Source organism: Bactrocera dorsalis, chromosome 3, assembly GCF_023373825.1.
Source record: "Bactrocera dorsalis isolate Fly_Bdor chromosome 3, ASM2337382v1, whole genome shotgun sequence".
In the NCBI taxonomy this organism is placed as follows: Eukaryota; Metazoa; Arthropoda; class Insecta; order Diptera; family Tephritidae; genus Bactrocera; species Bactrocera dorsalis.
The window spans coordinates 28,621,822-28,637,238 of NC_064305.1; the positions used below are offsets into that span (position 1 = coordinate 28,621,822).

A 15,417-nucleotide genomic window follows, 5' to 3' on the forward strand; every position below is an offset into this window, starting at 1 on the left:
GTTCTGCATTAAATGGCTTCGGACGTCAGACAAAGTAACCAAATAATACGGCATCAAATTAATACTGAAATTTTTAATGGCTCCACCAATTCAATTCACTTGCAAATTGCTCAAAGAGATGAGTGTGAAATGTGCTCGCCATATACCATACATATGTAACGGGTGATTTTTTTGAGGTTAGGATTTTCATGCATTAGTATTTGACAGATCACGTGGGATTTCAGACATGGTGTCAAAGAGAAAGATGCTCAGTATGCTTTGACATTTCATCATGAATAGACTTACTAACGAGCAACGCTTGCAAATCATTGAATTTTATTACCAAAATCAGTGTTCGGTTCGAAATGTGTTTCGCGCTTTACGTCCGATTTATGGTCTACATATCATTTCTCATTTCTGGTTGAATGGCTACGTAAATAAGTAAAATTGCCGCATTTGGGGTGAAGAGCAACCAGAAGCCGTTCAAGAACTGCCCATGCATCCCGAAAAATGCACTGTTTGGTGTGGTTTGTACGCTGGTGGAATCATTGGACCGTATTTTTTCAAAGATGCTGTTGGACGCAACGTTACGGTGAATGGCGATCGCTATCGTTCGATGCTAACAAACTTTTTGTTGCCAAAAAATGGAAGAACTGAACTTGGTTGACATGTGGTTTCAACAAGATGGCGCTACATGCCACACAGCTCGCGATTCTATGGCCATTTTGAGGGAAAACTTCGGACAACAATTCATCTCAAGAAATGGACCCGTAAGTTGGCCACCAAGATCATGCGATTTAACGCCTTTAGACTATTTTTTGTGGGGCTACGTCAAGTCTAAAGTCTACAGAAATAAGCCAGCAACTATTCCAGCTTTGGAAGACAACATTTCCGAAGAAATTCGGGCTATTCCGGCCGAAATGCTCGAAAAAGTTGCCCAAAATTGGACTTTCCGAATGGACCACCTAAGACGCAGCCGCGGTCAACATTTAAATGAAATTATCTTCAAAAAGTAAATGTCATGAACCAATCTAACGTTTCAAATAAAGAACCGATGAGATTTTGCAAATTTTATGCGTTTTTTTTTTAAAAAAAGTTATCAAGCTCTTAAAAAATCACACTTTATGTACTATATGTATGTAAGCATTTAAAATATAGAATTTTTGCAAAAATGTGTGTGTATGCTCATTGCATAAATTAATCCCCTGAGTGTCATTGTGCCAACTGTCATTCACTGTCACTTTGGGCAGATGAGTGCAGACAGTAGTAAATATAAAAATGAAATGGTGTATAGTTGTAACGCTAAAACTCGGTAACGGCTCAACCAAATGAAATACTTCCTTTGGGGGATTTGTTTGTTATTACCACGCGCAGGTCATGTCTTAATTTCAGAATAAAATATTAAGGGGGCGTGGCACCTCCCATACAAATTGAATTTTCCAAGTCGAATATCTTCAAAAATGTTTAAGGTAGGAACATGAAAATTGGTATAGAGCTATAGGAAACAACACCACTCTCACCTATAAAACCGGGGGTTATCGAATAAGGGGGCGTGGTACCTCCCATACAAACTAAATTTTTTAAGCAGAATATCTGTGAAGGGAAGAAGGGTTCAAGGTAGGGACCTGAAAATTGGTATAGACCTATATAGTATCAAAAGCCTTCTTACACATAAAAGAAGGGATAATCGGAAAAGGGGGCGTGGCACCTCCCATACAAACTGAACTTTTCAAGGTGAATATCTTCAAAAGTGTTTAAGGTAGGAACATGAAAATTGGTATAGAGCTATAGGAAACAACACCATTCTCACCCATAAAACTTGGCGTTATCGAAAAAGGGGACGTGGTACCTCCCTTACAATCTTTAATTATTTTGGTTGTTAATCCACCATATATTTATCTCATTTTCCACCTAGCACGACATTTTGGTTGTTCTTGCTGCAGCGGTTATATGGTAATATTGGTTGTGTTACGTGCTATTTTTGGTTTATGGAAATGGCAGTTTTATGAAACAAACACAAATTAAATTAAACGTCAATTTTGCTTTGCAATCGAACACGCAAAATTTAGAGGGCAATAAAAATGCGCCTTGCGTTACTGATATATTGATATATTTTGTTTTAAATTTATCATTCAATTGATCTGCTCCCTTAGTTTAATTCATTCATTTTTGGAGTTTTCAAAGGTAAGTTATTGGTCCGTAAAACCTTATATGAACTTTATGCAAATGAATGATCATTTCCAATTAGATATTTGTTACGATGTCGAGGATCAGTACGTATGGTAACACTTCTCGGAGTTCCCAGGCCGCAAGGAGAACACGAAATAGCAGAGCACGTCAAAGGGAAAGTGTTATTGAGAGGGTATCACCACGAAATAGACTGCTGGAGAGTAGCACGCACCAGTTAGAAGATGTCAACTAAACATGCAATCAGCAAGAAAGATTGAGAAGAACGGAAGTACACAATCAGCAACAACGATCGAGAAGAAAGGAAGTTCGTGCTCGCCAAAGTGATGAAGTAAGATCACAACATGCGATTATTCGACGACAACAGCGGCAACATCTTTCTTTTGTGAACTTTGAACGGGCAGGTTTTCGATATGATCCAAACATTCAATATAGCGCATCTGTTCAAATCGGTCAGATGTCAGTAGTTTGTCAATATTGCAATGCAGTCAAATTTAAAAATGAACCGTTGCCAGAATTGCTTCCACCACCACAGCCATTGTTCCAGCTGCTTTACGGTGAATCTCCTCACTCGAGCCATTTCTTAAAGCAAATTGTAAATGAACAAAACTACAATCCAACGTTTAAGGTATTTTTGCCAAACAATTATACACGTTCATGGGCAAATGCTTCATCTCGCTGGATCGCTGTTGCCGCATCCAGATCAAGAACACAAATATCTCCAAATTTACTTTCTGGGAGATTCACATGATGAAGTAAATCGGCGTTGTGCTATCTTCAATACAACGAAAAGAGAAATAATCGAACAATTGCAGCAAATGTTACACGAACACAATGGCCTCATTAAACTGTTTACGATTTCGTTGGAACGTATGCCAACAGATGATCATAGTATAATCATACAAGCGGACAAAAGACCAACAGGGTCACATGAAAGACAATATAATGCACCTACAGTTAGCGAAATATCAATTGTTGTTGTTGGAGAAAATTTGCAGTCGCGTGATATTGTTATCAAACGTAGAAATCAAAACGCACTAAAACGGATAAGTGAGACACATCGGTCTTACGACGCAATGCAATATCCGCTCATGTTCTGCCGTAGAGAAGACGGATATCACTTAGGATATAAGATGATAAATCCGGTGAATGGTTAGTAAAAAAAAATTTTTGTTTTCTACTTCATATATGTAGGTAATTTAAGCTTTTAGGTGTCGAGACAAATCAAAAAGTCAGTTCAATGAAGTTTTACGCATATCGATTGATGATTCGCCAAAACTATGACAACCACTTACTGAGATATGGACGGTTATTTGAACAGTATGCAGTTGACATGTACGTTAAAGTTGAGACAGAACGACTTAATTACATGCGATACAATCAGTCGAAGTTGCGATCTGAAGAGTATATTCACTTAAGAGATGCAATGAATGGTGATGCGGATATTACAGATATTGGTCGACTCTATATTTTGCCATCGACATACATTGGCAGTCCTAGACACATGCATGAGTACTCCCAGGATGCGATGACTTACGTGCGCAATTATGGACGGCCGGATTTGTTTGTTACATTAACTTGCAATCCAAAATGGCCAGACATTACGAATCTATTGCATCTCGGTCAATCACCAAGCGATCGCCACGATGTTACAGCACGCGTGTTTAAACAAAAACTCAGATGTTTGATGGACTTTATTACGAAACAACGTGTATATGGCACTGTTCGATGCTGAATGTACTCATTGGAGTGGCAGAAGAGAGGTTTGCCCCACACACACATTCTTCTTTGGATGGTGGAGAAAATTACACCTGACCAAATTGATGACATCATTTCCGCCGAAATTCCTGATGTTGAAATAGATCCAGAGTTGCACGAAGTGGTGATGGCCAATATGGTTCATGGGCCATGCGGAGAACACGATCCATCTTCGGTTTGTATGTCGGACAGTAAATGCAAAAAACGCTGTCCCCGTGCTTTTATTTCGGAAACTCAAACTGGAAACGACGGATACCCTCTCTATCGGCGTCGCTCACCCGCTGACAATGGCAGAACATTCATCACTCAATTGAAAGGAAAGAATTTCGTGGTTGATAACACATGAATCGTTCCATATTCGCCAATTTTGTCTAAGGCATTCAAAACACATATAAATGTTGAGTATTGCAGTTCAATAAAATCAATTAAGTATGTTTGCAAATATGTCACCAAAGGAAGCGATATGGCGGTTATTGGCGTTGAACGAGATGAAATTAGCAAATTTCAAATGGGCAGATATGTGAACTGCAATGAAGCAATCAGGAGAATATTTTCATTTGCAATTCATGAACGCCATCCTACTGTTGTGCATCTGTCAGCTCATTTGGAGAATGGCCAGCGAGTTTATTTCAACGCAGAGAACATAGTACAGCGAACGGAAATACCACCAGCAACCACTTTAACAAGTTTCTATGCAACTTGCGCCAGTGATCCGTTCGCGAGAACATTACTTTACTCGGAGATGCCTCGGTATTATACATGGAATGCATCGTCTTTCCCCCGGCGCAACATAACCCTGGCGGTTCATTTTTAAATTCGACTGCATTGCAATATTGACAAACTACTGACATCTGACCGATTTGAATGCGATATATTGAATGTTTGGATCATATCGAAAACCTGCCCGTTCAATGTTTACAAAAGAAAGATTTGTAAAAATTTTGTTAAAGTATACACAATGAAATTAGGAAAAATCGTTCATATTCTATTATAACCAATACCGGTGTCATTTTTGAAATGAAAAAAAAAAATCTATTTTGGCCAGAACGAAGTTTGCCGGGTCAGCTAGTTATCAAATATATTTACAGCAAGAAAAAAAGCGAACTTTGACGTAAAAGTGTGTAAAAAATCTTTATCTTGATTTTAAATGGACAATTTGAATGCTTTAGTGATCGGATCTCCACAATTTCTTCGGAAATTGTAGCGCTGCTTTGAGTTATAATCTATGCCAAATTCAGCCAAAAAAGAGTTTTTCATACGGGCTTGAGTTCGGTCGGCCAGTTAAAATAAAAATGCTACTATTTCCTTAAGTTTTTCTAAATATAGTAGGAGTAAAAAAATTGGTAGAAGTTAGTGATCTTCGTCAATCATTTGTTCAAAAAAAGCCAATATTATTTTATTATTATTTCTAACACTTTCAAATTGTTTGGTATTAAAAAAAAACAAAATTCTGCTATTTCTACTACTTTTCGTTTTTTGTCTTTCATAATTTATTCATTTATTCATTTATGAACGCCAATCGGCAATATACAGTAAAAAGGAATAATAATGTTATTATTAATATTAATATTGCAAGAATAAATTAAGTCGCTATATCAGAGAAAATGAAATATAATACAAAGAATTCAAAAAATGCAATCCGAGTTTTAGCTATTGTGGTGGTCGTACAGATGTTTTCTCAGGTTAAAGTTGAAGAAATGGATGGAACCTCCGAAGAACTGGATCTGAGGAGTCATGTCATTGACGTAATTAGCTATCCTGTTACTGGGACCATGTATGACATAATTTTTAGTTGATTTGGTTGTTCTAATAAAGCGGTTGCGCCTGAGACTTGGGCCGTCTGTGATCATTTTAAAGCTGTCTTGTACCTCCGGAGCATCGATGAGACCATTCATTACTTTATAAAAGAACATTAAGTCCGCCAGTTTACGTCGAATCAATAGAGAGTTAATCTGGAACTTTTTCATTGCATCCTCCACTGCTGCTGTTGATGTTTGCCGAGTTATAAAGAAAGACAGTGACTTGCAGAATTTTTTCTGAATTTTTTCAAGTCTATTGACTTGAATATCAGTAAATGGTGACCATATTACCGTCCCATATTCTAAGATGGGAAGAACTAGCGCCGTAAAGAGTTTAACCAGAGTGGAGGCATTACTGAAGTCTTTAGCTGCTCTAATGATAAGTCCAAGCACTTTGTAAGCCTGTAAGGCGATTTTATCAGTGTGTTTGTTGAAAGTTAACTTATTATCTATATTTATCCCGAGATCTTTAGTTTCGATGACTTCCTGAAGTTTTTGACCGTTTATTGTGTAGTTCATGACTTCAAGTTAGCGTGCTCTTGAGAAGGACATTACAGCGCACTTAGTGATATTTAAGTATAATTTATTGGTATTACACCAGGTGTTTCGAGTATGTAAGTCATGCTGCAAACCGATTTTATCTTGTTCATAATGTATCGTCCTGAAGATTTTAAGGTCGTCCGCGTACAGCAAGTATTCCGACTTGAAATGTTTACCAATATCATTAACAAATATATTGAAAAACAAAGGACCTAGATGTGAACCTTGAGGGACTCCAGACAGCACATCGTATTCTTTTGACAGATGACCATCAACTCTGACCTGAAGATGTCTGTTAACTAGGTAAGAATAGAACCATTTGAGTGCCGTGCCGTTTACACCATAGTTTTTGAGTTTCATCAATAATGCAACAGAAAATATAAATAACATATATGCAATAAAAACCATATTGCATTCAGTTGTTGTCATTGAGGCCGTAAAGCAGTCAAAGCTCATACCACAATGCAAACTGTGTCAATCATATGGACATACCCAAAACTATTGTGGTAAGCAAGCAAGATGTGTGAAGTGTGCGGGACAGCATAAGACCATAGAGGGCCAAAAACCTAATCACAATCAACCAAAATGTTGTAACTGTGGTGAGGCTCATCCTGCTAATTACAGAGGATGCGTAGTTGCGAAAGAACTCCAAAAGATTCGTGACCAAAGAACTGGTTCAAAGAAAAACGACCCACGTCCTAAAAGCTCGGATGTAAAAGAAACCAAAAGCCTCCCAAAAAACGCAATACGGCAATCAATGGCTGAAAATAGAGTTTCAACAACAAATGAGCTGACTTATTCGCAAGTTGTAAAAGAGAATACTTGTTCAAATGATGCTAGCATTCTTCAACAAATCTTAGAAAAGATTACAAAACAAAATGAGTTTACCATTGCACTTGAGAAGAGGCTTCAGAAGCTCGAAAAAACTGTACAAAAAAATAAATAAATATGACAAAATTCTTAAAAATTATGCTATGGAACGCAAACGGCCTTACTAAACACCAAAATGAGCTAGAAACAATACTCAATACTGAAAAAATTGACGTATGCTTAATTTCTGAGACCCATTTTAGCAAGCAAACTTACATTAAATTCAAAAACTTCGAAATGTATAATGCAATACATCCGAACAATTGTGCACGCGGAGGAGCTGCTATTATAATAAGAAGCAACATAAAACACCACGAAGAAAACAGCATATCTACAGATGAATTTCAAGCAATAACGGTCACGATAGATAGTGACAACAACTTGTCCCTTACAGCAGTTTACAGTCCCCCAAGACATCAAATAAAATGTCATAGCTATCTAGAACTCATCAAGAGCCATAAAAACCGATTTATAATGGGTGGTGATTATAATGCGAAACATACTCATTGGGGCTCGAGGCTTATAACCACAAAGGGCAGAGAGTTATTGAAAGCTCTTCATTTGTTTTGTTGCATTATCTTGTCTACTGTTAGACAAACTTATTGGCCAACAGATCGACTTAAAACACCATATATTTTTGATTTTTTAATTAATAAGCATATGTCCTCAAATTATATGTACATAGAAAGCGGTTCAGATATGACATCTGATCATTCACCAGTGTATTTAACACTACACGAAAGTGTTGTTATTAAGGAACCTCCACTTTCGCTAACAAATAAAAATACCGACTGGGAATACTTTAAGCAAATGCTATCCAATGTTGATAGTCACGTAAAAATAAGTTGTAATTCCGAGCTAGATAATGAAATCATGAATTTGACAAATGCAATTCAATATGCAGCCTGGAGTAGTACACCAACTAAAAGAAACGTCACAGCAGGTCATAAGTATACCAAAGAAATTAAAGAAATGGTAGCAGAAAAACGTCGATTACGCCGAAAGTGGCAACAAACAAGATCTCCATCTGATAAAAGTTGTCTTAACAAATTGTGTAAAAAACTTACCAATAAGATAAAGGCATATAAAAATATAACTCTAAGCTATTACCTGAAAAATTTATCCAACGACCATAGGAATGATTATTCACTTTGGAAGTGTACAAAAAATTTTTCACGACCCGTAACTCAGCATTGTCCAATCAGAAAAGCAGACCAGTCATGGGCCAAGAGCGATATCGAGAAAGCAAATGTTTTTTCGGCATACCTTGAAGGTGTCTTCAAACCATATGATACATCCAATGCAGCAGAAATGGAAACTCATACTTACGAGAATTATACCGAAATTTCTCCAATAACTAATGATGAAGTATGCGCAGAAATAAAAAAAACTGAAGTCTAAAAAATCGCCTGGGTTTGATCTTATTACTAGTGAAATACTAAAACAGCTTCCTCACAACGTTATATGTAAAATTACTGCCATAATGAATGCAACTATAAATCTTCAACACGTATCCATTTATTGGAAAACTGCAGAGGTGATTATGTTCAATAAACCTGGTAAGCCAGCGCATGAAATTACTTCGTATCGGCCCATATCTCTCCTGCCAATACTCTCAAAACTATTGGAAAAACTGCTTGCTGTGCGTATTAACAACATAATTGAAGAGAGGAAGCTGATACCAGCGCATCAGTTTGGCTTTCGAAAAAATCATTCTATTGGAAAAACTGCTTGCTGTGCGTATTAACAACATAATTGAAGAGAGGAAGCTGATACCAGCGCATCAGTTTGGCTTTCGAAAAAATCATTCCACTATTGACCAAGTACATAGAATAACTCGAGTCATTGAAAATGCCTTCGAAGACAAAAAGGTTTGCTCAGCTGTTTTTCTCGATGTGTCTAAAGCCTTTGATAAAGTTTATCATGGCGGGCTCCTAAACAAAATTAAAATGCTTTTACCAAAAAAATATTACAATATTTTAAAATCATACCTTTCGGACCGTTTTTTTCGAATTAAACTTGGAGATATATACTCTGACTTAAAGGAAATAAAGGCTGGTGTTCCTCAGGGTAGTGTGTTAGGACCCATCCTTTACCTACTCTTTACGTGCGATCTACCACATGACGACAATTGTATTACAGCAACATTTGCAGATGACAATGCGGTTCTGTCTGTTGGCAAAACACAAACTGCATCAATTGCAAGATTGCAGGAACATTTAAACAAAATATTTGAATGGACAGCTAAATGGCGAATAAAACTAAACGAGACTAAATCAGTACACATTGATTTCGCATACAACAATACTAGATATGTGCCTCTGTACGGTGTGCAAATACCATATCATAATACCGTGAAATACCTAGGCTTGACCCTGGACACAAAACTTAGATGGAGTGCACATGTCAAAAAGAAAAAGAAGAATTAGAAATAAAATTCAGAAACTTGTATTGGCTATTGGGTAGAAACTCTGCATTATCCACATATAACAAAATTCTAGTCTACAAGCAGGCGTTCAGACCAGTTTGGACTTATGGGATACAATTTTGAGGCTGCTGAAGCCCTAGAACTGTCGTACAAATCCAACGATTCCAAAACAAAACTTTAAGATGCGCCGTGGTATGTTCGCAATCACGATTTTGAACACGATTTCGGAATTAACGCAGTAGCCGCATTAATCAAAAAGTGTACAAAGTCTCACGGGAAAAGATTTTCTGACCATGTGAACACGGAAGCCAGGGCTCTTGTCACTCGAAGTGAATGGAAAGAAAGGCTTAAGCGCAAAAAACCGTATCACCTTATACAGTAACCAGATTCTCTGCAATTTATACGCAGAGCACCATTAATTCTTTTATAGTATCTATACAATAAGCAAAACAAATTGTTCGTTAATTTATATTATGTTAACTAGTTACAATGGCACTGAAATAAAAAAAAAAAAAAAAAAAAATCAATAATGTATCATGGTCAACTTTGTCGAATGCCTTACTGAAGTCAGTGTACACTGCATGAACACTAGTACCAGCATTCATAGACTCAAGTATGTAATTAACATAAACAAACAGATTGGTTGTTGTGGATCTTCTGCCAACAAACCCATGCTGACGGGTGATGATAATATCCTTGAATGACGCTGCCACTTGTGTTAAGACTTTGCTAGTGACGATTGGATGCAAATTGGACGGTAGTTTTTGACATCAGATCTATGTCCAGATTTGTGTATTGGACAGACGTATGACTTTTTCCAACATTTTCGGAAAATTCCTTGTGATAGCGATTTACTAAATATACGAGATATTGGCTCACAGAGTCCTACCGCACAACCTCGAAGAAAAATATTTGGTAGTCCATCGGGGCCTGCGTCTTTATTTATATCAAGTAATGTTAGCTGTTTGAAGACGACGTCAAAGGTAGCATCCATGTCGGATAAGTTGCAGTTTGTTCCGAAATAGCCGTCATGATTAGTTGGAGCTGCATGTACGGCCTCTGAATCTTGTGTGTATTCAGCATCAGTGGATGTATAGGTACCCTCAAAGAAAGATGCAAATAAGTTACTAATATCTTCTCCAGTGTTCGCTGTTGAATTGTTCCAATGTACTTTCGCCGGTATCTCTGTATTATTTTTTTTTTGTTCTTGATGAATTTCCAGAAGGCTTGGGTGTCTGTTTTGATGGAGTCTTCCACCTGGATCACATAATTCCGGTAACATCTAGCACTTAATGCTTTACACTCGTGTCTTAAACTGGCGAACCTATTATAGTTGAGTCTTTTGCTTCTTTGTTTGTAGATTGCGTGTGCCTTGTTTTTTAATTTTATTTTACGTATAAGTTCCAAGGTAAACCAACACCGATAGTTACTGGGTTTTTTTAGCGTGTAGTGGGACGAATTTATCAACGCCTTCGTAACGCCTTTTGGTAAAACCAATTCAATTTATCATCTATATAATCAATTTTGGAGAGATCGGTCCAATTAGTTCTGATGAAAAAATTATTTAAGCTGTCATAATCTGCTTTCTTGAATACATAACTTGATGACACTTCTGGTCTAAGATGCGTGTTAAACTCAAGGGTAATATCTATTGCTGGGTGAAGTTTATCTTCCTCGATGATAGCTGGTGTTTTAAATAGGACGATACCAGCATTGCTGAAGCACAAGTCCAGGGTTTTGTGGTGATTACTTAGGACATTATTGAATTGCTGGCATCCAAGCATGGATAGATTTTCGTAGATTATTTTGGTGCATTCTGTCCTTGATATACTGCTGGGAAGATTATAGTCACCTATGATCAGTAGACTCGCATCCGGTAGTTTGTCACGGATATATGACAACGAATCTATATGGAGCAAATATGTGTCAACAGAGGACAGGGGAGGAATATATATACAACCAATGACAATATCTGTATTGTTACCTTTAATTTTAATAAATACCTGTTCCAGGGTGTTGTTGTTTATGATAACTAGCTCAGACTGAATGGAACGCTTTACTGCAATGAAGACTCCCCCTCCACGTTTAAAACCACCGATCATAGGATCCCTATTCTTTCTAAAGATATTATAAGACCTGTCGACAACTTCACCATCCGCTATTGACGTTTGAAGCCATGATTCCGTTATGCACAAGACATCTGATTGACTGCACGCTGAGGCTGTTAAGAATTTACTTAGTTTAGTTCTGAGACCTCTCGTGTTCTGATAGTAGAACTGTAGAATTACGGGTTGTTTTTTCCTCAATGAACGCGCGAAAATTCTTGTCGACGATTTTTGGTTTTCCATGTACGTATTTAATTGTTTTCTTAGTTGTGCCATTCTCTGCCAGTGAGTCTAGTTTAGAGCGAAGATTCTTGAGATAGGAAAGCTGTGCTTGAGTTAAGTCGGACTTAAAAGCTATACGTGAGTTATCTGGTGCTTTGGTTTTCAAAATAGTTCTAGCTTCAACTACGGACGTCGTTTCGACCAACAGTGGACGATTACGACCAGCATTTGGATGCCCAAGACGACGCAATTTGTAGTCCGGGATCTTGACTGAGAGTTCTGGAGGTAGTATCGTTGATAGTGCTGCACGATCATCCTCCAAACGTTCCTGTCCAGAAGCCTTGCTGGACTCAGTGATCCCCATCTAGATGACATTTGCTTCGCGTCTTTTACGCTCATTTATCTCAGCTATAACGTCTTCAGTCATAAGAGCCTCCAATGTAGTATTTTTAAACTTTCCTCGACCTGGGTAATCCTCTTGTCCAATGACGAGCAATGATTGGTTAGCGAATTATTTTGTTTTGAGATTTTGGCCATATCAGATCTTAAGGTTGACAGCTTGCTTTCAATATCCTTCTTAAAATTACTGAACTTTTTATCCAAATCAAGTTTAAGACCTTCAATATGCTTACTAAGTAGTTTATCGATTTTATCAGTAATGGAACCCATATCATCAGTGTCGGGCTCCTCGGTGCCATCCAGCATGTCCTCAGATACGATTACACTTGTCTCGGAGACACACAATGCACATTTCCATTTCAGTACCCCACTTCTTATTTCACTGACCCGCGTGGAGAATTGATCTTTCGTAATATTCAGGCATTTAGCATGAATCCATTTTTCACAAACACTACATTGGATTCTGGATGTATTTCCTTTAATGTACTCATTACACGTGAGACAATAAAGTTTGGTTATACCTGTGTGGTTGCAAGGCGGCATGATGCTACTTAATATTTCTTGCAATGAACGTGAGCTTATGTGACTTAAACACTTAATTTATGTAGAAAATTTGAGTATAATTAATTAAATAAACAATAGATTTAATTAATTAGTTTAGGCAGAGTTGTTTATTATACGTATAGTCACCTCGCCCTCTAGCGGCAAAATTTATGTAGGTCACAAACCAACACAAAATTCTACTTTGGCTTTACAACTGTTCCCCGTCTGTTGACACCTCCAACTGCACGAATACTCACACGAGCCACATGCCAATTGCTTTTTTGTTTAGAAATTTTTGAAAATAAAGCGTAGTTAAGCCTTATAATAGGCACCTTTTTCATAAGTGGATATGTTTGTCTATATATTGCCATCAAAGCTGTTCATCCATATGCTAAAAATACCTCTGTCGTTCTTTATCTTTCTAAAAAAACGATGCTATTTCATCTTGACTAAGACTGGGTTCAAAATCAGACCTTGAAAAAAAAACAAATTTTATAAATATATTTTCGAACTATTCGCTTTGTATTACTAAATTAAGAAATTATAACTTATTTAACTAAAAACTGCTACTACGAAAAATACTATTATTTGATATTAGGTTGTCAAATATTTCCCTTCCGCCCTTTTGTCTTTTGAATTTCGTGACTATGTATAAAGCGATACAGAGCTTGTATCTGACAATACTATACATCTTTGAAAGGTCTTTACCTAACCTACAAAACGACGCTATGCATGATTAGTTTGTTTGTGTTCAACAGTTATAGACGTGTAAACATAGAGTTCACTCGAAAGCAAGCCGAAATTCGCGCTATTTTAAAGCTTTCCTTCATTAAAGGCAAATCCGATAGAGAAGCGTTCCGTGAGATGAAAGGTGTTTTGGGGGATTGTACTCTCTAACTTCGAACTGCTGAGGAAATGTTTCGACGATTCAGAGCAGGTGAAAACGATATCATGAATAAGCCAGCCGGCGGAAGACCTGTGGCGACGAATACCGATCAAATCATGGAAAACATCGAGTTAGACCGGCATCAGGCATCTCGTGGTATCGCCCAGAAGATGGGAGTTAGTCGCCAAACCATTTTTGAAGCGGATGGTGACTGGCGACGAAAAATGGATCACATACTACAATATTAAGCGAAAGCGGTCGTAGTCGAAGGCCGGTGAATCGTCCCAAACAGTGGCAAAGGAAGGCTTTACTGTGTGTTTTGTGGGAGTGGTAGGAAATCATCTACTATGAGCTGTTACCATATGGCCAGACGCTTAATTGTAAAATCAACTGCGAACAACTGGAGCGCTTGAAGCAGGCATTAGACGAGAAGCGTCCAGAATTTGCCAACAGGAAAGGTGTAGCGTTCCACCATAACAACGCCAGACCACACACTTCGTTAATGACTCGTCAGAACCTATGGGAGATGGGATAGAAGGTTTTATCGCATCCACCATATAGCCCGGACATAGCGCCAAGTGATTACCACCTATTACTGTCTATGGCGAACGCCCTTATTGGTGTTAAACTGAAAAGTAGCTGTCCGAGTTTTCCACAAATAAGGAGGGGGCTTCTACGAGGGGGGTGTTATGAAGTTGCCGTCTAGATGGAAACAGATTATAATACGAAACGGCGTATATTTAAACTAAATCGGATCACTGTAAAATTTTTTAAAAAGCATTGAATAAAGAGCAAAAAAGCGGGGGGGAGATATTTGACAACCTTATAGCAAAAAAATATTTTTTACTAAAACTACTAATATTGATTTTTTATAAAAATGGTACCTTTCTACATTTTTTGACTAGTTCATTTATTTATTATCTTTTTCCTAATACTGAAATTGATAAATACTACCAATTCTATTGCTATTTTTCGTGATACTTTCTGAAAGCTAACATGTCCATCGAAAATTTTTCGTTTAAATATGAACAAAATAACCCTAATATAACACTAGTAAATATGCTACTATTTTCAGAAAACTTATTCAAAGTTATGAAAATAGTATATTATACAATGTAGTCTTCATTGTTTAAAGGTTTTTTAAACTACTAACTGTTAATATTTCTACTACTATTTTTTAAAATTAATATCTTTACAAAAATTGTGTCTTTCTACTATTTTTCATTTGTTTATATTTTTCAAAAAAATATTATCATTTATACTATGTTATCTACTGCTATTTTCAAAAATACTTTTTAAATGCAAACTTGGATATCGAACAGCACTCGTAAATAAAACCCAACCCAACCCAAATGGCAACATTTACTTGATTCGTACACACATACATACATACTGTATAGTTAAATGTGCAGTTAGTGCCTTTACTCTCGCCTATCGATGCCGGCGATCATCAAACCATTTCCTCCTCCCGCTATTTGATGCGCTCATCTCTGTGGCAATTTTTAGCTCAGCAACAACATCCAGCAACAATAATGTTGGCTTAGTGCTGTTACTGAGATAAAAATTGCAACAGAGATGAGCGCATCAAATAGCGGGAGGAGGAAATGATTTGATGATCGACGTCATCGGTAGGCGAGAGTAAAAGCACTAACTGCACAGCAACTGCTGTTGCTGCTTACACATGTGCCTCAACTGTCTAAA

General features: G+C 37.3%; 1 protein-coding gene across 2 annotated transcripts; it reads right to left on the reverse strand.

The window, feature by feature from the left end:
* Nucleotides 1-10,089: 10,089 nt before the first annotated feature.
* Nucleotides 10,090-12,121, reverse strand: LOC125777270 (uncharacterized). Of its 2 annotated transcripts, none has more exons than XR_007422221.1 (2): nt 11,565-12,121; nt 10,090-11,467 (listed from the first exon to the last, which is right to left on the reverse strand). XR_007422221.1 is itself a non-coding variant. In XM_049451640.1 (2 exons), the coding sequence occupies exons 1-2, from the start codon at nt 11,940-11,942 to the stop codon at nt 11,025-11,027; spliced, it is 840 nt and encodes a 279-aa protein (XP_049307597.1). In that variant the 5' UTR covers nt 11,943-12,037; the 3' UTR covers nt 10,090-11,024. The 2 variants fall into 2 exon arrangements, 1 of the variants encoding a protein (XP_049307597.1); XM_049451640.1 differs by having other exon boundaries at nt 11,546-12,037.
* Nucleotides 12,122-15,417: the final 3,296 nt, after the last annotated feature.